The sequence below is a fragment of the Anguilla anguilla genome, chromosome 16, assembly GCF_013347855.1.
Source record: "Anguilla anguilla isolate fAngAng1 chromosome 16, fAngAng1.pri, whole genome shotgun sequence".
Classification (NCBI taxonomy): Eukaryota; Metazoa; Chordata; class Actinopteri; order Anguilliformes; family Anguillidae; genus Anguilla; species Anguilla anguilla.
The window spans coordinates 9,428,248-9,453,436 of record NC_049216.1 but is presented as its reverse complement, the minus strand read 5'-3'; the positions used below and the strand labels follow the sequence as shown (position 1 = coordinate 9,453,436).

Sequence of the window (25,189 nt, the reverse complement as noted above, 5' to 3'; positions counted from 1 at the left end):
AATCACTTGTTTAGTTGGTGTGTAAAGTAGCTCACTTTACACACAAACAAGGTTGGGAAAAAATCCCACCGATTCACATTCAAAGCAGAAAATGACGTCTGCTGGATATTGTTGCAGTGGCTAGCACGTTTTATTAACGCTTCCACGGTCTTCGGTGGAGTGGAGGAGAGACAGGAAGGGGGAGGAGCAAGAGAAGGAAGTGGGGTGGAAGGCAGGAGGTAGAGAGAGAAAGGAGATGACTGTTCTGTTTAATGAAGCTGCAGGACACACTCGGCAAACTTCCACAGATCGTTTATTTCCGTTTAAAAGGATTCACATCGTAGTCGTTTCCTCGATTATTCTGCCAAGCCATTTTTACAGTTCTGCTCAGCCTTTCTTGTTGGCAGAAGGGCAACAGGAGACGCGCGAGCGCCATCTTGGCTCTGAAACTAGCCTGGCGTTTCAGACACAGCTGCCCACTCAGTGACCCTTCTGCTATCAGATATAAGAAAAATAGAAAAAAGAAAAGACAGGTTTTTTTTTTTTACTCAGATAAAGAGGACAGAAGGTGAGGGGGGCGGGGCTAGCTAGTTTGCTAGTTAGCTCCACAGGACACAGTCAGCAGACACCAAAGAAAGCAAGGCTTTTTAAACCGTCACATTTAATTTCTTTTGCTGTTATACTGCCCCTTCCCCTCTTACACAGTAAAAAAAAAGGCTTGGTTAAGATGCTTAACCTTCCCTGTCAGGTTACCCTTCACTTCAAAACAAGGAAAACGAAAAGTCTCTGACATAACTGTGGCATGAAGAAATCAGCCGCTCCACGAAACAGTACATCGCTGGAGTGTGAGTACAGTAGACTCCATTGTGTACAGAACACACGCTCAGCCTCTTTTCTCACAGTACGCCCCTTAAAATGCTAATTAAATTAAATGTTGAATTAAAAAAAACTGAACACAAGTGAATGTACATGAATAAAAACACAAGCAATGTAATCTGACCGAAAACAAATTAAAAAAGATAAAACACAAAGTTTAAAAGATAAGTATTGACAGACAATAACAGTTCAAATTACAGTGCACTTGTGAAAAACACATATACGTGTACACATACGCACGTCATACACTTGCATGCATGCACATACATACATACATACATACTGTACATACATACATACGCACAGAAGATGGAAGAAAAACAGTCTCCTATGGAAAAAGAAGGAAATTATATACACTTATATCTATACATTTATATACACATTATGGGTGTATATATAAAAAACTGTATACAATATAGATAGAAAACATGATTGGTCTTGGAAAAGAGTTATGGAAAAGAGCAGGTGTGCTCTGTGTTATGTTTCTAGACCTGTGAAATTTACCTGTTAATCTTCAGTCAGCCAATCACAAAAGGAATTGGCCAGAAAGAGAGGAGACGCGCTGAAAAGACCAATCAGAAGAGAGAGACAAAAATGATGTGGCCAATAAGAAAGGAGAGGCTGGAGACAGCTCTACAGTGCTTAGAGGCAAGATTTCCACCAAGTGTAACCAGGGCGAGGGACAGAGAGACTGAGGCGGGAGAGAGAGAGAGAGAGAGAAGAGAGGGAAGTCAGAAGATGAAGGGGTAATTCATAAATATGAGCCAGTTCCAGACCATCTCCTACAAGCCTTTCACTTAAATACGGGAGCTATACACAGATTTATGTACATTAAAAACAAAACAGATTTAAACAAATGAGAGAGAGAAACGTCTTTCCTTCTCAGTCTCCTGACCGCGGAGCACAAATGCCTGATTTCAAATGAAAACAAATCCATAAAGAGAATATATAATCTATATATAAACACAGCGTATGAAAGCAGAGATGTCTGGAAAAAATATGTTCGTTCAAGTCAATATAAATTGATTAAAAGGGGGGCGCTGGGGGTTGTAGGCACCGTCTTTCGGTAACTCCTCTTCCTCTTGTCAGTGGTCTTAAGACAGAACCGAACCCTTGCCTGTGCAGGACGGGGGAAATTATGAGCCATGACGTCGGTAACCGCGGCGACCAGGGCAGGGCGGCCATTTTCTCGCCTGACAAAAAAAATACCCTAATCCAGTGTTTACCAGTGTGGCACAACTGAGGTCTCATTTCAAACCGCATTAAAACTAATTTTGGGGGTGGGGGAGGGGGTTCAGGTGTCCCAGTGTTCTGAGGATGATGATGTGATTGATGACAGAAGGACCCACAGGAAAGAGAGGAAGAGAAATTTTGAATGCGTTTCACCACAGAACATAATGGAGGGCAATGCTGGGGGTGTTTTGATGATGTCACTAGAAAGTAGTTCCTCTTGTCTTGATGGCGTCATTAGAAAGAAGATCCTATTTCTTTGAGGATATCACTAGAAAGTAGAGCAGCTTGTTTTGATGAAATCACTAGAAAGTAGATCCTGTTGTTTTTATGATGTCACCAGCAAGCAGGTCATTGCAGTTTGGCAATGTCACTAGAAAGCACGTTGTTTTGTTTGGGTGATGTCACGAGACGGCAGGTCCTCTCGTTTCTATGCTTCTACGCTATAATGTCATTTCATTTCGGGAAATATTTTTGGAGCCTGAGAACGGTCCTGAGGTCCATGAAGCCAAAATAAATGGACAGCTTCAAAAAGGTGCCCTTTTCGTTTGGGGTCCCAACTCTAAAACATGACCTTTAGGGTGTCGCTAGAAAGGAGGTTCCGGCACGGGGATGGTGTCTCAGGGCCGCGATCACCAGGCCTCTGTGTAGCGGATGTCCACCTCCTTTAGATTGGGCAGCTTTGCCTGTGCGGGGAGAGAAGAGGAGAGAGAGTGAGCAAAGAGAGGGGTGTGATCAGATGGAGGGCGCTCTGAGGGAGTGAGTGATGGGGGGTGCTCTGATTGACAGGGTGTGAGTGACAGAGTGAGGGTGTGAGTGATGGGGTGATAATGTGAGTGACAGGGAAAGCGTTTTTTGGGAGATGCACCTTGAGGTCCTCGTAGGTGTCAGCAGAGAGTTTGGTGCTGTTCATGTTCAGGCTACACAGGCTCTTCATAGCTGCAAGAGACACACATTGTCACTACACTGTCTGCACAGACACACATACACACACAACCCAATATACACACCCAGTTGTTGTAGTATGTAGTGTCTAGTATTGCAGGCATAGTTTATGTGTGCTGTGTGAGGAGTGTACTGAGTGTTCAATAGCAGTGTTGTGTAAGGAGTGTTGAGTAGCAGTGTTACATAAGGAGTGTTCAGTAGCAGTGTTGGGTAAGGAGTTTTGAGTAGCAGTGTTCAGTAGCTGTGTTGTGTAAGGAGTGTTGAGTAGCAGTGTTCAGTGGCAGTGTTGCATAAGGAGTGTTGAGTAGCAGTGTTCAGTGCCGGTGTTAAGGGGCTCTCACAGCTGAGGGCCATCAGGCCTGCGTCTGTGACGGGTGTCTCACACAGGTTCAACACCTGTAGACACGCCAGGTGTTCAGACAACAGCCGAAGCCCTGGGTCGCCAAACTGAAAGAGAAAAAGGGGATGGAAAAGACAGAGTGAGAGGGGGAGAAAAAGAGCGAGGAGAAGAGCCAGAAAGAGGATTAGAGAGAAAAGGGGCCAGAGAGAAAATGAGAAATATTGTCAGGAACACATTTCTTTGCAGCATTCAGTTTTAGCTGTACATTGCACTGTTAATATGGGTGGCATAGATTCATTCAAAACAGCGGCTTGGTCTCTAAGGGTCAATTGCAGCGTGCTTAGCTGGAGTTTAAACCTCAGGTTTGAACCTCTAGACCACGGAACTGCATTACAATTGGAACAGCTAATCCTCATTTCACAGATTCGGATAGTTGTTCCAGTTGTAATGTAGTTCTGTGGTCTAGGGGTTTAAACCTGCGGTAGCAGTGCACCTGTGGTTTGAACCCCAGCTAAACACCCTAAGCCTCCGTGTGCTAATATGGACGGACCTACCTGGGTGGACCACAGGTTGAGCTGCTTGAGGGATGGCAGTTTGATGAGCTGCTCGGCGCAGGCACTGGTGACGTTGGTGAAGGCCAGGCTCAGGTTCTCCAGGTTCCCGAAGGAACCCGAGCTGAGCAGCCGAGCCAGATCAGCATCCTGGAGGGAGGGAGAAACACAAAACAATCAACACACAACAAACAACACACAACAAACAGTCAACAAACTAACAACAAACAAACAACAAACACAGATCCTCCATGAAGATGACAGTGTATGCCTGGTACTGGAGGAGTACTGTCAGATTTGGGCCCTGGCTACAAGAACAAATAAAATAAAAAATAAAAATGTGTGTCTAAAAATAGATTCAGATCAGGGGATTGCAAACCGATTTATCTGAGGTACAAATAATGACCTGTGAACATACTCTACTTATGTGGGTCTAAAAATTAGATTTTCAAGACTGGCAGTGAACAATCTTTGCATCAAAATGAGTAAATCCACTGTAACACCAAGATCTCGGCTATCATTTGTGTCAGGATATACATATATGCACATATTGCCGTGAATTCCGTATTTGAACAACACACATTGGACAAGTGTTCAAGATGCACTGAAGGCAGTTTACTGTGAATACACCCTAACGTTATAATTGAAAATTAATATATTACCAATATAATTTAATCAATACCCAATGCCCATGCCGAATTAAAGTAAAATGGTTTACATTAGTATTGAAAAATGTCATTTCTAAAAATCTCAACTGGTACCACGTCAAGACCCAGGAGGGGTGAGAAGCACAGAAAGCAGTGGGCAGCCTCAGACACCCACCGTAGACTTTGAGGGCAGTGTGAGGCGAGTAGGACCACCTTTCCTTTGCTGAGAGAGGGAGGGAGGGAGGGAGAGAGAGAGAGAGGGGGGAGTGAGTGAGTGAGAGAGAGAGAGAGAGTCAAACAAATGAAAACGCAAAGACACCCAAGAGCTACTCAGACCCACACATTTTCCCATTCAAACAGCAGGTGGCAGTAGTTTGCTGTATAGGATATAGGAGACTGTATCGAATGAAAAGATAAAAAAGACAATAAAGAAATTAGGGTTGCAATGTACTATCGCTTAACTTTGTTGTCATAGTCACATCACATGTGTCAACAAACAATAAATCAATGGCTATCATTTGTCATATTTGCTTTGAACATCACTTATATGTGTACAGAAAGTACCAGTGTGTGTGTATCTTATGTGTGGTTGTGTTAATGGTTGTGTAGAGCTGTTGTGCGGTTGTGTGGTTGTGAAGAGGTGTTCTGCGATTATGTTAATGGTTGTACAGAGGTACTGTACAGCTGTCTAGAGGTATTGTACAGTTGTGCAGTTGTGTAGTCATGTGGTTGTGTAGTTGTGCTGTCGTCTAGTTGTGTGGTTTTATGGTTGTGTAGCTGTGCGGTGGTGTAGTTGTGTAGTTGTGAAGTTGGGTAGTTGTGTGGTTGTGTAGCAGTGCGGTTGTGTAGTCATGCGGTTGTGTTGTTGTGAAGTTGTGTAGCTGTGCAGTTGTGCAATTGTGTAGCTGTGCAGTTGTGTGGTTGTGTAGCTGTGCGGTTGTGTTGTTGTGAGGTTGTGTAGCTGTGTGGTTGTGCAGTTGTGTGGAGGTGCAGTTGTGCGGTTGTGTAGTTGTGTGGTGTAGTTGTGTAGTCGCGTGGTGGTGCAGTTCTCTCACCAGTTCGCGTAGCTCCCTTTGCCGCTCGCAGAGCTGCTCATACAGGGTCCGGCCCACCTGAGTGCTCTCCAGGGTGGAGATGATCTGCAGCTGAGTGTCCTTATTCTCTATGATGTTATACTCCAGCATCAGGCACAGGATCTGCAGCACAGAGCACGTATGTAAAATACACACACGTGTACACATACAAATATGCACACAGAAACACATATACATATACACACGGACACACATACACACACACACGGAAATACATCCAGAAACACACGCGTACATACACGCACAGACACACACACACGTACATACATACACGTGGAAACATACACACTCTCACACACAGACACACACACAAACGTACATACACACAGACACACACACACACTTGCATAGATATTCACACAGGTCAGGTGGTGGGGGGTTGTTCTCCAGCAGAGGGGCGATGGCCTGACACAGACAGACAGACATACGGACAGACAACAGTCAGTGCTACAGCACAGCACCACAGCAGAAATGACTGGGCCCTTCTGAGTATGATGGGACCCTCTGAATATTCAGGCAGGTGAGACACCTCACACACACACACACACACACACACACACACACACCTCCACCATGGTCTGGTTAGCCCGCAGTGCCAGCAGCATGCAGGGGCCCAGCTTGTTCTCTGACAGGGACAGCAGGAACTTCTTGGTCTTGTAGCAGGACCCCATCAGAATGTGCACCTGCAGAGAGGGCGAGAAACCAGGTCAGACTGGCACTCAGACAAGAGCACGAATACAGCAGGGGGTGGGCATATACGTGGGGGGCTGGCGTATAGGCAGGGGGCGGGGATATACACAGGGGGTGGGCAAATAGGCAGGGGAGTGCTTATAGGAGGGGGGTGGGCATGTAGACAGGGGTTGGGCATATACATGGGTGGTGGCCATTTGGGAAGGGGGAGGGCTCGTAGGAGGGAGGCGGACATATAGGTAGAGGGCGGGCATTTGTATGGTGGGGGACAGATGTGAGTAAATAGGTGGAGGGCTGAAACAAGGAGATGAAGAGGCCAGCACTGATCAACAGTGATCAACAGCTGCAATAGCTGCAGGAACTTGTGAGGATTTATGAAAAAACGTGGATGCTTGGACACTTGGGTGAGACGCTATGCATGCTGGGTAGATGGCTGGGTACGGCTGCGTAACGGGTTGGTTGGGGGGGCGGGGGGATGTGGGGGGGGTGCCGCGATGGCGTACATTGTGGGGTAGGAAACAGGGAGGGGGCGCCTCTGGGACACGTACCATACTGGCGAAGAGCTCTCCGTCATCGTCGCAGGCCACGCCCCCTGGGCTGTACAGCTGGAACCAGCCGTCCTTTCCAGAACGCACGCTGAGGAGACACGAGTGTACCTGCGGCACACACACACACCTGCGTCACGCACACACACACGCCTGCGTCACGCACGCACACACACACACCTGCGTCACGCACACACACGCCCGCACCCTCGCACCGCGTACGCATGCTTGCATCACACAGTCACTCACCTCCTGTCTGGGATCTTCTGCAAACTTCTGAATAACGTACTTCAGCTCTCTGCAAACAGAGACGCGAGCAGACAGACGGTGAGGAAATAGTGCGCGGGTCATTCACGGGCCCCTCCCTCCCAGTTTAATTCTGACCATCTAAACACACAAAGGCAGCTAAATACACACGACAGGAAGCTTACTTACTTTGTGAATTTGGCATGTGCAAGAGCCCTGGAGAAAGAGATGAAGAGAATGATAAGTACACAACACACAAACACACACACACACACACACACACACACGCAGTGTATTATTCTGTGACCTCAAGCATTGTTGTTTTGCTGGGAACGGAGGAGGGGCGTGACCCCCTCGGGGCACATTTTGCATGTTGTTGCTCTTTCCAGTGAGACCTGAAGACTCAGATTAGCCTCGCTTACACAGGTGAGTTCCAGCTGAGCTACAGAAACAACAGCGGTAATGAGCCAATTACGTATGCCTCCGAGCAATACCTGTCCCAGAACACACCTGCCGCTTACAAACAGCCCCCCCCCCCCCCCCGCCCTTCCCTCTCACAAGCAGCCCTCCCCGCTTAAACTCAGTTCACCATCTGAGGTCACCCGGGTTGCATCCGATTGGTTCTGGTCACATCGTGATTCATAACGGAATTGCAACTGCAAGCCCACTGGCCGCACCCTATCCTGCTTCCTCACTGCTGAGCTGGTGGGTAAAGCAGGGGAAAAAAGAGTGGGAGAGAGAGACAGAGAGCGAGGGGAATTTCGGGGATAAGAGGTGACTCACTCTTTTGGGAAGGGAATAGGCTGCAACAGGCTGGCCAGAGCTGGTCTCCAGTCATCGTAGTCTGATCTGGATGGAGGGAAGGAAGGAGAGAGGGAGAGAGGGAAAGGGAAGAAAGAGAGAGAGAGATTACATAATGACCTCAGGAAACAGGATGACATTCCTAGAGGCCGCTGCATTGTGCTTTTGTAAAAAAAAAAAATGTTCCCAATGTAACAGGAGCCCACATAATAACCTAAATGTCACATTCTTCATGACTGAAAAGAGTCAAGTGACGTGTTAATGCCTTGAACTGCATCCATTAATGGTGTTTTCAGGTCATTTGACCTATACCCACACCCTACTCTTATCTGTACTGGGTAAGACACTGTACATAAAGAAGAAAGCATCTCTGTTAGCTGAGCAACATTATCCTCTACGTTAAATGTGTTTATTGACACACAGAACAGCTAGGAGAAAGAGAGAGAGGGAGAGAGGGGCAGAGGGAGAAAGAGAGATAGTTGGACAAAGAGGGATACAGTTGACATTGTTCTGTGGTCGTGCATCAGATTTTCTGGAGGAGTATTGTCAGAACTGGGCCCTGGCAGTAAAATGTGACGAAAATAAAGCATTATTGTATTTAAATAAGCACCAGATGTCAAAACACATAATGAACACTGAGTTATGAACAAAAGACACTGACTGCAAACACATCCTGTACTGACTAGCTTTAAACATCAACTCAATAGGAAGCTGACCCTTGACAGTGAAAAAGGTGACTTTATAAAGAACAAACCCCAAAATTAACTGCCTGTAACAATGGTGAAAAATGTTGAAATCAATTATGAATCATCTGCTCACACATCTGTTAATTTTTTTTCTGAATGGGATAAACACCCAAATAAAACTGCATTAATTTTTTTTAAAAACCTACAGAATAGGGCAGCATCCGCTCTTAAAATTGACAGCCAAGGTAGAACAGAAGTTTGGATGAATTTGAGGAGAACTAATTAACTACTACCTTTACAAAGCACAACAAGGCTGAGAGATGAGCCCCCCCGAGCCAGCTGGTACTGCAGCTAACAACGCTAGCGCACGACAACAACAAGCAGCCTCAGGACAGCACAGCAACATCACAACAAAGCTGAGTCAACTGAATCATAATACAGCACAATCTCCAACAATTACACGTCTTAAAACAAAATGATATCACTCATTGAGGACACAACAATAAAACGGAATGCCAAAAATGTTAAATTTGAAATGACTGACGAAGGACAGTCAAGGTAGACGGCCACAATGGGTGAAGTTGCCAACTATGTGCGGAGTCGGGGTGTTTTGTTTTCTTAATAACGTGAATTTTGGAAAAGTACGCTCAGTGATCGCGGTCGTGCCATTGAGACGGGTCAACACCGGCAGATCTCACCGATCAGACGGGACAGGTTGTGCTCACTCTGTTTTCACCATGAAACATAGAGTCCTGTTCGTTCCCAAAATAAACAAAACCTGCCCTGATTTGGAGGAAGACGGGCTGCCTTTCCTATTAGACAAGAAGGCCCAGTTCACCCACGATCTCTTGCTTTTTAAAAAATGTAAATATATACAATTTTTTTCTTTTTTTCCCCTCCTTGTTCCATTTATTAACCGTAATTTCAGAATGTGCTTTGAGAAAATGAGTGTTCATTTGTCATGCCAATAAGATGAATTTGAAAGAGGGGGACAGAGAAAGAAAGGGAAATGGAGAGATGGAGGGCCACAGACAGAGGGACAGACGGGGAGAGACCAGCAGGGGGCACTCACAGCATCTTGAGGATTAGGGCGAAGCAGCGCAGCACGCGGTTGGCCTGCCCTGGCAGCTGGATGGTCAGGGAACTGAGGGCGGGGCTACCCAGCAGGCAGTCTATGAGGTTGGGCTCACTGTCGCCCCCCGCTGGCCCCTTCAGACGGGCGTTGGCGACGTTGTTATTCCGCTCCAGTTCCACCAGGACCTCGCTGGAGTTTATGATGGTGGGCGGCGGGGAGAGAGGGAGCGGGGTCTGGGCGGGGGGTGTAGGCGAGGGCGTGGTTGGAGGCGTGGGCGTGGCTGGGCGGAGCAAGCGCAGGGGTAGGGCAGGCCTCCTGTCATTCAGCTGCTGACAGCCGTTCCTGATCTCCTTCAGACTGGGAGAGTTGTCTCGACTGTGCAGGGGGAAATGACATCAGAGTTAAGAGAAGATAATTGCCCTCAGAGGAAGAGAATCTGTACCTGGAGTGGCCATCTTAGCTGGATCAATTGACTTTTCAATTCAAATGCAATTCTAAATGTATAACTAATTCCCTGTTAGTATGGCTATCCATTCAGGGTACAGTGGTGCACATATAAGATAGAATTCTGGAATAGTCTACAAGCATATCATGGACCCACTGACAAACAGGTGAACAAGGGACCATGAAACATCCTCCTGTAGAACTGGGGTAAAGCTGTATAAAGACGGCTTTGAAGGGGGAGGAGAGATTCAGCTCCTCCCACTGACTAAGGACACTCCGCACTATTACGCTACACAACAACCGAGCAAATCCGCCCAAATCCGCCCAAATCCGGCCATAGAGACCGGCCAGCTGACAGACCCGGCATAGTCCAACCATAGAAACAGGTCAGAGAGATGCACAAGCCAAAAAAAAGGGGAAAGTTTCATCGTATTTCAACGCATTACTTCTCGAAACCTTTCATGTCTTTGTTCCTTCTGTACATCCGTATGTTATGACTGCCTGTTTATGTGTCATTATATTTGGCAATATTTACTGGTTTGTGTTTCCATGTCATTAAAGCGAGTCTCAATCTGCACCTGACGAGAGATTTTGGCTGGGGAGCGTTCTCAAAGGAAGCCTCCTCATGGAAAGTATGAGAACGGTTCCTCATGGGCAGGCCGTGGCTCCCATGCTGCAGGGATATGATGTAACGGTTGCGAGGGAGACAGCCTTGTGACCTACGCCGTCCTTACCTGTCACTTGTGCAGGTGCGGAGGGACTCACCTGTTGATGAATTCCTCGTAGCAGGAGTAGATGGCGGCCAGGCAGACAGCCACCAGGTTGGGGAGGACGCGGGGGTGGGGGCACTGCCCGGTCAGGCCGTGCATGCTGAAATACACGCTCCGGTTACTGCACGTGTGTGTGTGTGTGTGTGTGTGTATGTGTATGTGTATGCGTGTGTGTGTATAGGGGTAAACCTGTGTGAATCACTCACCTTTGTATGAATTTTTTGACCACTTCCATGCCAGCATTGAGCTCATTGAGGGCCAGGATGTACTCTTGAGTGAAGAGACGAAGGCGGGGGCACTTCCCAAAATCCTGGGGGGGGGGGGGGTCACAGACCGCAGAGTCACTTAACACTGAACTTCAGTGGGACTGCGCATGAATGGGGACTAACATTTAAGATGGAGCACTCTTCAGGTTCAGCACTGAGCACAGCAGGAACGCTGAGACTGAACACTGGGCACAAGAGCGCTGCCATTACACACTGAGCACTAACCATGTTGTGTTTGAGGATTCTCTGGACCACAGGTGTGAACACTTCGATCACGACCATTGAGCGTGGACGCTCCCGACAATGCTGCAGACGAATGGACAGACAGACGTCGCAGTCAGGGTTAATGCCACACCACATACCACAATGCTGCTGCCGCCACCATATCAATGGTGCTGCCACTATAACACTACAACTACTTCACACTGCTGTGACTTCTATTACCACAGTACAACTCCCTTCATCTTACCTTGATATTGGTATGACACGCGTCTATCAACACCACTACCCCTATCGTTATACTACAACTACCTCCCTCACACCCTGACTACTACTGCTGCCTCCTCTACCGGTGCTGCTCCCGTGTGTGGCTAGCCCGTCTCCATGGTTACCTTGCAGAAGAATTCACACAGGTCAGGTGGTGGGGGGTTGTTCTCCAGCAGAGGGGCGATGGCCTGACACACACAGACAGACAGACATACGGACAGACACAGTCAGTGCTACAGCACAGCACCACAGCGGAAATGACTGGGCCCTTTTGAGTATGATGGGACCGACCCTCTGAATATTCAGGCAGGTGAGACACCTCACACACACACACACACACACACACTCACCACGATGATGCTTTCATGTTCCTGGGCACTCAGGTTGGTGTTCTGTAGAGAAACAATTAAAATGCCTTTGAGCTTCTAAGTGGTTTCAGTTAGCAGGTGTGATGGCCCCACCCGTGTGACCCCGCCCCTTACCTCAGCCAGCAGGGTGGAGATGATGTGCAGGGGCGCCTGATGGATGGAGTCGTCCTGCAGAGGGGAGGTCAGCGCCAGCTCCACCAGCCCCCGGATCTCCTTCAGCACCACCTCCCACCGGCTCGGATTCGTCAGAACCTTCCGGTACTTATACAGCTTTTTCTGCAGATAAACCACAGCCACTTACTCCTCTAGTATGCTGGTTCACACACACACACACACACAAACACACACACACTAAACAGTCAGACTGTGAACACTCAGTCATACCTTCCACTGCAGAGAGTGAAACCACTGGTCCCGCACGTAACTGTTCGCTGCCTGAGAGAGAGAGGAGAGAGACTGTCAGCTTTATTGACAATAACCACAAATCGCCAATAAACAAAAACACAAAACTGGAAAAAGATAAGAAATATAACATATTTTTTTACATAAAAAAGACAAATAATAAAAAAAATTAATAAAACAAACATTAGAAATAATTACCAGTACAACATTAGTTTTCCATATAAACTCAAAACATTAATTCAAAGCCCTCAACTTCATCCGGTTTACAAATACACCCATCCATCCTGCAAACTGCAAAGAAATTGTCAACCTCCCCAATTAGCTCATACTATGAATACTCCAACAAAAGTTAGAGCGAGAGAGACGGAGGGAGAGGAGGAGGGAGAAGGGAGGGAAGGAGGCAAAGAGGGAGAGATTGATTGGGCGGGGCTCGCACCTGCAGCAGGATGGTGCCGCCGGGGAAGCTGAGCTGGAGGCAGTATTTGGGGGCGTTGTCCCAGCACAGCAGCTGCAGGTCTTCTATACAGCTGTAGGACAGGGGCGACTCCATGTACCCTAAAGGCTGGAAGAGGACAGGACCCCGGGGGGGGGGTTTGTGAGATCCAGGGCCAGGCTGTTCTGACTGTCACACCACTTTCTCACCCGTCAGGCCTCCTGCTCGTTTATGTGGGTTAATGTCACGGTGGCAGCACTGAAGGGCTGGGGTTAAGTCTCTCGGTCTGAACTCCCTAATCAGAGAGGTCTCTTTCAGTCACGGTCATCCTTCACCTGCACTGCAGGCTGGGTTACCACAGGTCACACACGCATAGCCTACAGCAAACGGGCCATGGTCCAATCCCACCCCAATCCACTACACCCACCCCCACCCGCTACAGACCAACCCCGCCCCCCACCTGCTACACCCACCCCAATCTACTACACCCACCCCCACCCGCTACAGACCAACCCCGCCCCCCACCTGCTACACCCACCCCAATCCACTACACCCACCCCCACCCGCTAAAGACCAACCCCTCTCCCAACCTGCTACACCCACCCCAATCTACTACACCCACCCCCACTCGCTACAGACGAAACCCCACTCCCAACCTGCTACACCCACCCCAATCTACTGTATGCCAACTCCAACCCAATCCACTACAAACTAACCCTAACCCCAACCTGCTACAGGCCAAACGCACTACGGACCAACCCCTCCGCGATCCAGTACACCCACCCCAATCCAATAAAGACCAACCCCACCCCAGCCCACTACAGACCAACCTCACCCCCACCCGCTACACCCACCTCAATCCACTACAGACCAACCCCACCCCAATCCACTACAGACCAACTGCACCCCAATCCACTACAGACCAACCCCACTCCATCCCGCTACAGACTAAGAAAAATGTGCCTTTTTTCTTCTTAATATTGGGATCATTTAGACTAGATTACGTTGATTGTTCTTTTTCATGACATATTTTTGTTAATCACCACAGCAAATAAAGACAAATTAAGAAACAAACACACACACACACACACACACCACAGTGTACAGTACCTGTCTTTTGCAGTGCCAAAATAAGATGTCAACATTATTAACCGAGTACAAGATAGTGTTAAAGAGGATTCAAACCACTAACATGTTGTCATAGAAACAACATCCAGCACAGTTTCTGTGGTAACCTTGGTCAGTGTCACTTATTTTGTTTTTTCTTCCTTGAGATGGGGTGGAGTAAAGTTCTCCTCTCCATAATCTTGAGTTGCCATAGAAACAAATCAATGTAGACCAAAAAAAAGTTTTTTGGGGAGGGCCCTGGGGGATTTACAGGACAGAGAGAACATTGCACTTTAACAGCCAATCCTGCAACTCTCCTAATTAACACTGACAATTCTAACACTGTTCTCTAACACCACAACATCTAACACCCCACTCTAACACCTACACTGACAGCGCAGCAATAGCTCTTGAATGGGAGAAGTATTCAGTGTGATATTATGCCAATATCACAGATTCCATACTTCACTGGGTGGGTGAGGGAGGGAGTGTGGTTTGGATCCAGCATCTGAACCCAGTAATGAATAACCGCCTTTATCACAGAGCAGTTTACATCACCATAGAGCAGTTTACCTCATCAGAGAGCGCCTTCACCACAGAGCAGTTTACCTCATCAGAGAGCGCCTTCACCACAGAGCAGTTTACCTCATCAGAGAGCGCCTTCACCACAGAGCAGTTTACCTCATCAGAGAGCGCCTTCACCACAGAGCAGTTTACCTCATCAGAGAGCGCCTTCACCACAGAGCAGTTTACCTCATCAGAGAGCGCCTTCACCACAGAGCAGTTTACCTCATCAGAGAGCGCCTTCACCACAGAGCAGTTTACCTCATCAGAGAGTGCCTTCACCACAGAGCAGTTTACCTCATCAGAGAGCGCCTTCACCACAGAGCAGGTTATGTCATCAGAGTGTGCCTCATCACAGAATATTTTATATCTTAATTATATAATTATACCTTATCCCAAAAGAGGGGGAACATGAAAACATTTATATTGGATGACTCCCAAGTTGCTATCTAATGCAGCCAATACAGTAAAAGGTTGAGTATTAAATCAGATGAGAGTACATTTGGATCCTTCTTGGACTAAAACTCTGTTCCAGTTAAATTAACAATGAGTATTTTATTGTGAGATTACAGTGCACTGCAAGCTTACTCTGTGTACACATAATCTAGATCACACCATTCACACAAAATTACCACCAGCTCATCTACAGGTTTTTCTAACGTCATGTGTCTGCCTCACTCCAAAGGGCCCGCAGGCCCTGCATCATACAGATTTACAATATACAGAAACAGGGAAATGCAGAATTTGACTGCATTGTACACTGAAACGCAGACTGAGTACGTGATAAACTGAAATGCATTCACTCGGTGCTGAGAGCGACTGTCTGTTATCTGCAGGCCCGTTAGCTACTCTAGCCAGGATGGTACGTTTATTTCAGACAGCAACTGCTCTATAGTGCCCTGGGGGGAGTGAGTTAGTTATTTATTAATATATGAGGATTGAGGGTGTATTTTTAGGGCCCACACAATGGAGGTGGCTGGCCTATTCTTTTTGAATGCGAGTCTGATAATCAGGGTGAAAGGTAACGCCGTTCAACAACACATAGCCAATGCTTCTGACAGTCGGCTACGGCCACGGTGTTAGCCTAGCCGCTTTGTCCAGCCTCTTTGTCCAGGTGTAAAGTCATGAAAGAATTTCAAAAGTTACAGTGCAACATAAAATTATTTTTTAAAATTAATTTAACTGAGACATTTATCAACGTCAAGCAATTACGTAATCTGCCCCAGCCAGAGCCCTACAGTGCTCCCATTTTAGGAGCATTTGCTCCTGAAAATCAATGTGTGCTAACTGGAAAAATAATTTAGGAGCACACCTACGAATTAGGGTGCTCCTCATTTTTTCAGTTTGGGAGCACATGTGCTCCTTGGGAAAATGTTAGCGTAGAGCCCTGCCCCCAGCCCTTCTCTTGTTTCTTCAAACTGTAAATCAAACTCCAGTGTAAAACATAGCCAATTTATCCAGTTCTCTTGCATCTCATAACAAATGTGTAATCACAACCAATATTCAGCCTTTTCAAAGTGGTTAAAGTTTTATTTTATTTTTATTTAAAAAAATAAATAAATAAATAAAAAACATGTTGGTATTGTTGATGAGGTTTGCTTTCAAATGACCAAAATTTCTGAAGAAAACAAATTATACCATTTAGGAGAAATTGCCCAGTACTGGACAGGTGAAAATGTGGCTACAATAAAGCCGCGTTTCCACCGCAGGAACTATACCCCGGAACTAGGAACCTTTTGAGGAACTCGGTGCGTTTCCACCGCAGGAACTAGGGTCTAAATTTAGTTCTGGGGGCTTTGTTTTACCCCCCAAAACGTTCCTGCTCGGGGGGTAGTACTTTCCGAAAGTACAGGAACCTTTTGGGTGGAGCTTGCAGCGCTGAACATTTCTGATTGGTCGAGTACTCGCAGCATTTGTGTTGTATTTATTTTCCGCCATTACCCGCCATGTTTGAAAATATGCAGCGGCAAACCAATTTATTTTCATTATAACTTCAAATCAAACTTGTACGTTATGCGGCGCAGTAGCCTAGTTTTGGTTATAGCCTGTCAACGTCTTGGAATTATAACGTGTGCTCTTCTGTTCTTTTCTTGCTTTAGTATTCGTTTTATAAAATGCTAAGCATTCGTGCTGGGACAGCATATTACGTAGGCTACCAAAACATTCAAACGGATTAATTCGGTTGCTGAATATTTTCTTAAGGATTTTCTTTGTTAGCCCGTTGTAATTGACTCAAAACGTTTGATACAGTTATGTGAGGTATGCGGTAGTTCTGCATAATTAACATTGATGATACAGTACAAGCAAACTGGAAATCACCATCCGCACTTTTTATCCGCGTAAACTAACAGGTTAATTCTAGTAATCTTCCCTTTAGCTTCCCTTAAGCTTTTTCAGACTGCCGTAATTTTACTGACATTTTTCAATTCCACGAAAAGACCAGGAAGACTATGGACTAATTTATGGTGCATGGTTCGCATCTGGAGGGCACACTTCGCTGCTCGGCTAGCAGTAACTTCGAAGGAAAGCAAACGGTGGCTGTACCACTACTAATTTACATTTTCACGCAAGTCCGAGTTTTCGTTCTATTCTTGTCATTTTGCCATTAGCCTATATGGAATTGACGACGAGAAAGTAATCAAACAGCAAATTGTTTACAACGTGTGCATGTTTTCTGCTGTTGTTGCCAGTTATACATATAAATGTGAATGCATTCTGTCGCTTCGGATGTCAAGACATGAAAGCGAATGTTCGCATAAAAACATAATGAATGTGTTTGAGAGGATATATGAAAATCAATAAATACAAAAGTAACCATATATAGTCATTGTTGGTAACCCGTTGTATAAGTGGAATAAACCCCTCCGGGCTGTCCCGGTTATTAGAAAATAATGTAGGCTACTTCGGTGGTAGTATGGGGTTACGGAAGAAATCATATGACAGACGGACCGACGACAACGTTGCTTTTTCATACGTCAGTGGGCTAATTTGCCTAATCTTCGCGGTACTTCAGACCCCGGTGGAAACGCAGACAACCATTGGCTGAAGGAACCTTTTAGTTCCTGGTAAAGTAGTTCCTGGGACTGAAAGTTCCGGGTAATTTCGGTGGAAACGCGGCTTAAGTTAGCCCCACATAAGCATAAAAAATTATAGAAAAAATAAAGCTTTTTTGATGTTACAATTTATTTCTATCGCAACAAACTGTTCAGCATGCGCGAAATGGAGGTTTTTGCTCATTTTTTTTGGATGTCTAATAGATTTTGTTTGCAGCCGCAATCTTAAAAGCCCGATTTGTTTGCCTGTTTACCCATGTTACAGCAGTGCTCTCCAGGACTTGAACCTCTATGACGTTGGAGTCAAGTAGTCCGACTGGATTTGATTTTCATGACTTCTGACATGGACTTGATCATTTTTCAGATGGACTTGTACTTGACTTTGGTAAAGCGAATTCACTTTGACCTGCAGTATCTACCAGACTCAGACATGTGACTAACATTACTCGTTTAAATTAATATTTGATGAATAGCCTAATAAAAAAATCAAAAGTATCACAAAGGAACATTTTTATCCGTATCTTGCCTGATCGAACCTTTTACGCATCTGCGTCAGTGACGTAGAACGTTTTTATCAATGTCACCGTCAATACAAAATGTCTGTGCCGCGAGTAAAACAATTTACGTTTGCAAGACATTCTGTCCGGGAAGGAGACAGAACGCCTGCACTATGTACCATCCGCACGCCTACAATTCAGGAGTGGAACGTCAAAATTTTGTGATGCACCTGGTCCGTATGCACCGTAAAAGGTAAAACAATTTGGATTGAACAAATGTGACGTAATCTGAAAAGTTAGCCAAACCAGAACCTTGCTATTGCAATTAGTCTTCATTAATTCGTTCGTGTTGCTAACGCTTGACCATCAAACCTAGCAATCGTTTCAACTGAAGTAGACAACGCTACAAAAATGGTCCGTAAATTACGTGGGTTTAAAGTGCTAAATTGGCTATGTTGCAACTTTAAAACCAGTAGGCTATTTCTCCAGAATTGAATTAATAATAACAATAAGACCCCGACGGCACTGAAAACGAATACCATTTACTGAGGAGTAGGCCTGTTCCGTTATTTAGAATCGTCTGGTTTTGGAACATTGATCCTCGTCTAACTTGACTCCCTTAGTTGTCTTTTGTTTAACTCCGTTTAACAAATTTTCTCTAACGCGTTTAAAAGATCATTTCTGACTTCCGTAAGACTGCTATACAGTGATTTCACAGCATTCTTTACACTGGTGATCTAGTTTGTCCTTGTCTGAGATTTTAAAGAATTCAACAATGAATTGGTATTGTTTAAGTGCCTGTTGCTTTTTCTGCGTTGTTTTGTTACAATGAATGTTTCTTACGGATTTTTGCGACTAAACCCGCTTGTAGATTTGTGTTTAATTGCACGTGCATGCTCTACTCTTACTGGCAGGGCTATCCAGTCATTACAAAAGAAAGACGTCATTCGGACTCTGTGCCCTTTCATTTTCTTGTATAATCTCAGATTTGAATTTTTAATTATTGTTAGTGGGAGCTGTGAAATGTGACTCCCCAGTTCTAACTGGACTATGACACTTCTGTTCAGACTGCATACAGAAGGGACCTTATTCTGAAGCATTTGCAGTCCTGGTAGATGACAAAGTGAGAACCTGCTCTGTTCCCCCTGCATCTAGGAATGCTCATTTTAGTTTTTTTTTTAGTTCTCTCTAGGCTTCTCTCTAGCAATACTTTACAGATCTAAGATAGTCACATCTGGCCCTTGAAGACAGAAGTTGCTGCTGTTTTTTGTTTGCTGGAGATTTCCCACACCTGGTGACCCAGGTGTAAGTCTAAGCCCCTGATTAGAGCAGAAGGAAATCATAAGCAGGCTGTTACTGTGCCCCGAGGGCCACATTTAACAATCCCTTTTTAAGACGGATAATTAGATGGTCTACAAACAAGCTAAAACCATAGATACCCAACAAGATGGATAGGTTGGGATAGATATAAATGCAATTTCCCCATTATGCCATGAACTTTTCAAGTTTTGTCACCTGCAAGTTTGTGCTAATAAGACTGTAATGAAGTGAAAGAAATGTGATCTGTGTTGGTAAGCTAGGCTAGGCTAACATTTGCCATCAACTCATGGCTGAATACATTTGTTGCCAATATTGCTTGATTGATAATACTTTCATTTGAATGATATGGTTTTGTTTGCAAATGCATTAATCGTTATAGTCATAAACGTAAGCAAATTGGTGGGCAGTCGCTAGCTGTACATGGATATACACAGTAGTGGGATCTCGATATACACCATACTATATGTAGTGGGATCTCTTGCTAGCTAGCTAATGGTAAATCCAAAAGAACTGTAGGAGACCGTTCGCTGAGCTAGCACAGAAATATTTAGCTACAGTTACATTCATATTCTTATCTGCAGGCCCTTAAAAATAATTTTCTAAAATATATATTTAGCTTGCTTATCAAAATTTTAGGTTGTGGTGCAGGTACAGTACACCCCTCCAGCCTGCCCCACAGTGCTGGTACAGTGCACCCCACCAGCTCAGATAGCTACCATCATCAATGTCAATATTTGCTAAATTGGGCTCTCTGTACTCTCATGCACTCTCACACACATTAGTTCTGCTCTTAAATGTGACATTTGTGCAAGAGTGTGTAAGTACAGGAATGCGTTTGAGTACATGTGTACTTGTGATTATTTGTGTGTAGTGTGTGAGTCTGGGTGGGCATTTGTGAATGTGTGAGTGAGTGCATGTTTGTCTGTGTGACTGTCTCCATTGAATGTGAAAGTGTGTGTATGTTTGTGACTCTATGCCTGTGTTTGTGTGTGTGTGTTTATGAGTATGCGTGTGTGTGTGTGTATATGTGCTCGTTTGTGTAGTACCAGGAGCATTGATTGAGTATTGAAGCCTAAGATTGTGTGAAGACACCCTGTGAAACGATGACCCTTTATCCACTGGCTGAACTGACCTGAGCCAAACTGACCTGAGCCAAAGTGCAGCTGCAAGTGAGACTGTACTGTGCAGTGACATGGGTAGTGGCCAGCTGCCCAAGACCCTTACTTCCTGGGTAACTTTAACAGTGAACCGTGCGTCCCCCCCTGGGGCTCCCGGTCAGTCAGCACAGACACCGGCAGCAGGGCCGCGGGGCGCGTCTCTGTGGCACCAGGGAGCGTTTCGGCCGGACACGGCAGCGAAGGCCCCCGCGAGCGAACGCGGTCACGCTGAGGGGAACGTTTGGGCCACCTCTCCTCACCTCTCGCGTTCTGATACACTGACCGGAGGTAGCATGCCGCGGAATAGCCACAAAAGCCACGCGCAGCCTGTACGCCTGTTCACTGCACAGTCAGTCAGTTTTCCCCTGCCTGGGTCAACTTGTGATCACACACAGAACATGAAAGAGCACACCTTGACACAGAAGAATAATAACAACGCGTTAACATAAGGTGCAAAACTCCTGAGTACCAGCAATGGACAGCTGGTGGAACTTATTGTTGGGATTACGGTGGGAAATGGAGACTCTGAGGGAAATGGGGAGACTGGGAGAAATGGAGACCCCTCTAAATTCCGGAGACACGTGTAAGTTATGCTGAAATCGACTGTGAAAACAAGAACGCCCATTCCCCTGCTAAAATAGACGCACACAGGCAGCAGCCTGTTGGTTTGACGCGACCCCCTCGTCAACAGGTGCATTTGGGCGGAGGTTTGTCAGTTCAGTTTGAAACTTGGAAGCCCCCAGACTGAATTCCTGGCTACGCCGCAGGTGTAATGTTCCAGGTCTACGTTGGGAAAGGGCAATATACCATTAACCATTGTTCCACTGGTATCCATGAAAGTGTCCATGCTTGATCGAAATTTAATCAGGGTGATCGAAATAAGTGTGGGTGAAATTTATAAAGGGGGATGTTGTTCCTGTATGTCTCGGAACACACAAACACTGCAGATGTTGTGAAATGGGTGCCTACTATACAGATGGTATGGATAATGAGGGGCAGAAAATATAACTGCTGGTGACAGATGGTACACCTTCCCCTTCAGTCGGAGTATATTTTAAATAGTTTGGAGCGAATATTAAAATTGCATTCAAGATGTATGACTCAAGAACAGTATTTTTGTCTTCCTAGGTCTATTTTTTTAAAAGGACTGTCCGAAACCAGTGCCGATACTGGCTCTCTTTAGAAAAGTTCAGTTTGCAGTCTAACTGAAATCAGTCGGTCACGTGCAGTTGAAAATAAATTAAGATATGCACGTTCTAAAAAAAAAAACAGTTGCATATCAATCGGGTCCGAGTCTCTTGACATTAAAAAATCAATATGTTAACTGATGTGACATTTCGGACATGTTATGTACAGCTTTGGTAATAATGTACAGAATTTCACAAATAATTTCTGTGTAATATGGTATGTTTCTGGCGCTCCTGGCTATAGGCTAGAATTGTTGGGTGTTAGGCTATGTCTGATGAATTGTGGATTCTTGACAGTTTAAATGACTGTCATTTAAGACCATGGTTTAAATCGAAACCAGGCCTGGTCAATACCACATCAAACAGATTTAGAAAATGTCTTCCTTCGCACTACACAAAACAATTCTGGCCCGACGGATAACACAAAAACCTTTAAATGCATCGCGGTCTATAGCCTACTATTTCCCCGTTGACAACGATCGTGATGAAAATGCCTGTTGGAGATAGGCCGAAGCTAGATCTCGATATTTTGTGTGGACTAGTCTACATTCATCGCATCGTCAGTTTTAACACAAAACACGTTTCGACGAGTTCTAGCTATTGAAACGTAATAAAGCAAACAGCGTCTCCGTCAGCTGTGTGTAGGTGTAATTACAGAAGGAAATGACAGCGCGAACCAGATGACTGAATTGGAAACAAAAGAATGAAACCCTTTTTTTCTCTGATAGCCTACTGAGCGATCGAAATGACACGATGACGAACTGCTCCTCGTAGGAAATATGACAAATGTCAACCAGATAACGAGCTAAGGGAACGCACAATACCTTCTGTGACACGATTCCGTATTTCAACATGGCTCGGGAGCTAACTAACGTTAGCCGCAGAGTGGGGGAGCTTACCGTGGCCGAGGCGAGGCTGCAGTCCGTCAGCGTGAGGTGGTGCGGCTCCCATCGCCGTAAGAATTTCGAAGTGAGGAGCTTGCTGAGGAAGGTGCGAGGGTGTTTCACCACACACACCTGGGCATCTCCTTCCTGGAGCAGCTTGTATCGCATCCCGGTGCTGGAGGGGATCAGGGTTCTCCGATACGGCCCGGCGCCCATCTTATTATTATTGTTACCCTCCGGCGGCGTCGGCGTAGACATCTCCCCCAGTAAAGGTTTGCTGTCCTCTACATGGTGGTAGTGATTGTTGTGCAGTTCGCTGCCCCCTCCGCTACTGTTAAAATCCATACTTATCTGTATACCCGCAGCGAGACGAACGCTGCCGCTGGCTATGTATATCAAAAACAGATGTATAAAAAGAAAGAAAGAAAAAAACACGGCTAATGCGAAGCTATAATAGCCACGTCGCGACCTACAATATTGTATTTATTGTGTGATTGAAAATGTGACCGAGGGTTATATTATTGAGCAAGCCATTAGAGTCATACAGAGCAGGATTCCGGGACGGGGGAGAGGGGGGATTTAGGGTAACTGCTCTCCTATATCTCCCGACAATTTCCCCTGAAATGTCTCTTCCTCTCCGCGCTCCGCTCCCCCGACACGAGCTACTCAGTATGATTGAGCCATTGTTTCGCCTTTACCTCCAGTCCGCGATATGATATAATCCAGAATTAAGGAGCATTAAAAAAGGGTAGAGGTCCGAGAGAAGTGCGTTTCGTCTTTTCTGTTCTTCAGTAGCCCATTGGCACGGTTCCCTTTTCTCTTTTCCTCTATCTTCGTGAAGAAACCAGGCACTGAGGCTGCGCCTCTCCGATTGGTCCCAACTTATTCATGTGATACCACAGTGACGTCAATAGGCAACCGAGCGGATGCACCGTGCGTCTCGCGGAACTGTCTGACTGTGGTGCGCGATAGGGGCTTGCAGTCCACACACAAAGGGAGAGAGGGCGCACCGCTCGCGGTCTTCATACTGTGTCTTATCTCTCCATATCTGTTGACAAAAGGATCGGCTGTGCTTGCCCACTGGACTGTGAGATCGACAGGGCCTAGGTAAGGAATGCTAGAGCGTTTCTATGTCAACCCCCGAAGACTGAGACATATTTGTATCAGGGCAGACTCAGTGTAGGACCAGTGACATAGGTGCAGGTATACTAAGGGGATCAGAGAGACTGTGCTTCTCTTCACTAGCACCATCCTGCCCAGGAACACCTGAGCACACCTGGCCCCACACCCCATCCACCTGAAAGCTTCACATGCAGTTAGGATGTTTCCTGCAGTGTTACCAGCTTACCTGCATGCACCAGTACTGTGGCCGGCATGGTTTTACTCAGAATTAAACCACTGAGTAGTCATTTCCTCTCTCTTCATCTTACCATTCATGCCAGATTAGAAAGCAGCCAGAATGCAAGCAGCGGCGCATGCTGGAGGAATGGTCTGTTTCATTGTCTTCTGTGTCAAATGGGAACTACAGCGCAACCTGTACCCTTCTCTCCTCTCCTTCTCTATTCTTATGTCCCACTGTGTCTCTGGTCTGAGCTGCCCCTCTGCGTTTGGGTCCCTGGACCCCGGTTCAAATTCCCCCTCTGCCCCAGAACAGCAGCTGCAACCGCATTATCTCTGCCACGATCATTCGGAGTGACGTTGGACTCTTAATTCTGCACTGTCTGTCAAAGAGCAGGCAGATACACGCACACCGATGCATGAGAGCACAGCCATGCGTGGTCTCTCTCTCTCGTGCAGAAAGCCTGTGTTTGATTAGCAGTGAGGTCTGTGTGCTGAGCCTTGTGATCTGTGGCAGGATTAGTTTCATCCTGTTTAAGCATTAGTCCTGAGCACAGCTGCAATCAGCTGCACGTATGAGAAGCCAAATGCAGAGCTCTTCAGAATAACACCAGCACCAGTGTACAGAGCTCTTCAGAATAACACCAGCCCCAGTGTACAGAGCTCTTCAGAACAGCCCCAGTGTACAGAGCGCTTCAGAATAACACCAGCCCCAGTGTACAGAGCTCTTCAGAATAACACCAGCCCCAGTGTACAGAGCGCTTCAGAATAACACCAGCCCCAGTGTACAGAGCTCTTCAGAATAGCACCAGCCTCAGTGTACAGAACTCTTCAGAATAACACCAGCACCAGTGTACAGAGCCCTATAGAACAGCCCCAGTGTACAGAACTCTTCAGAATAGCACCAGTCTCAGTGTGCAGAACTCTTCAGAATAACACCAGCCACAGTGTACAGAACTCTTCAAAATAACACCAGCACCAGTGTACAGAACTCTTCAGAATAACACCAGCCACAGTGTACAGAACTCTTCAGAATAACACCAGCACCAGTGTACAGAGCTCTTCAGTCTAACACCAGCCCCAGTGTACAGGGCTCTTCAGAATAACACCAGCCCCAGTGTACAGAGCTCTTCAGAATAACACCAGTGTACAGAGCTCTTCAGTCTAACACCAGCCCCAGTGTACAGGGCTCTTCAGAATAACACCAG

The 25,189-nt window shown here is 46.1% G+C and overlaps 1 protein-coding gene across 1 annotated transcript; it reads right to left on the bottom strand.

Moving 5' to 3' along the window:
* Window positions 1–275: 275 nt before the first annotated feature.
* On the bottom strand, window positions 276–23,524 carry LOC118215137 (C-Maf-inducing protein-like). The gene is made up of 21 exons (XM_035395572.1): window positions 22,659–23,524; window positions 12,878–13,003; window positions 12,424–12,474; window positions 12,154–12,315; window positions 12,022–12,063; window positions 11,797–11,859; window positions 11,411–11,491; window positions 11,126–11,229; window positions 10,915–11,019; window positions 9,703–10,080; window positions 7,927–7,992; window positions 7,333–7,359; window positions 7,147–7,195; window positions 6,901–7,008; window positions 6,229–6,345; window positions 5,624–5,764; window positions 4,744–4,791; window positions 3,925–4,071; window positions 3,372–3,477; window positions 2,954–3,024; window positions 276–2,771 (listed from the first exon to the last, which is right to left on the bottom strand). Exons 1-21 carry the CDS (start codon window positions 22,986–22,988, stop codon window positions 2,718–2,720), a joined length of 2,376 nt encoding a protein of 791 aa, XP_035251463.1. The 5' UTR covers window positions 22,989–23,524; the 3' UTR covers window positions 276–2,717.
* Window positions 23,525–25,189: the final 1,665 nt, after the last annotated feature.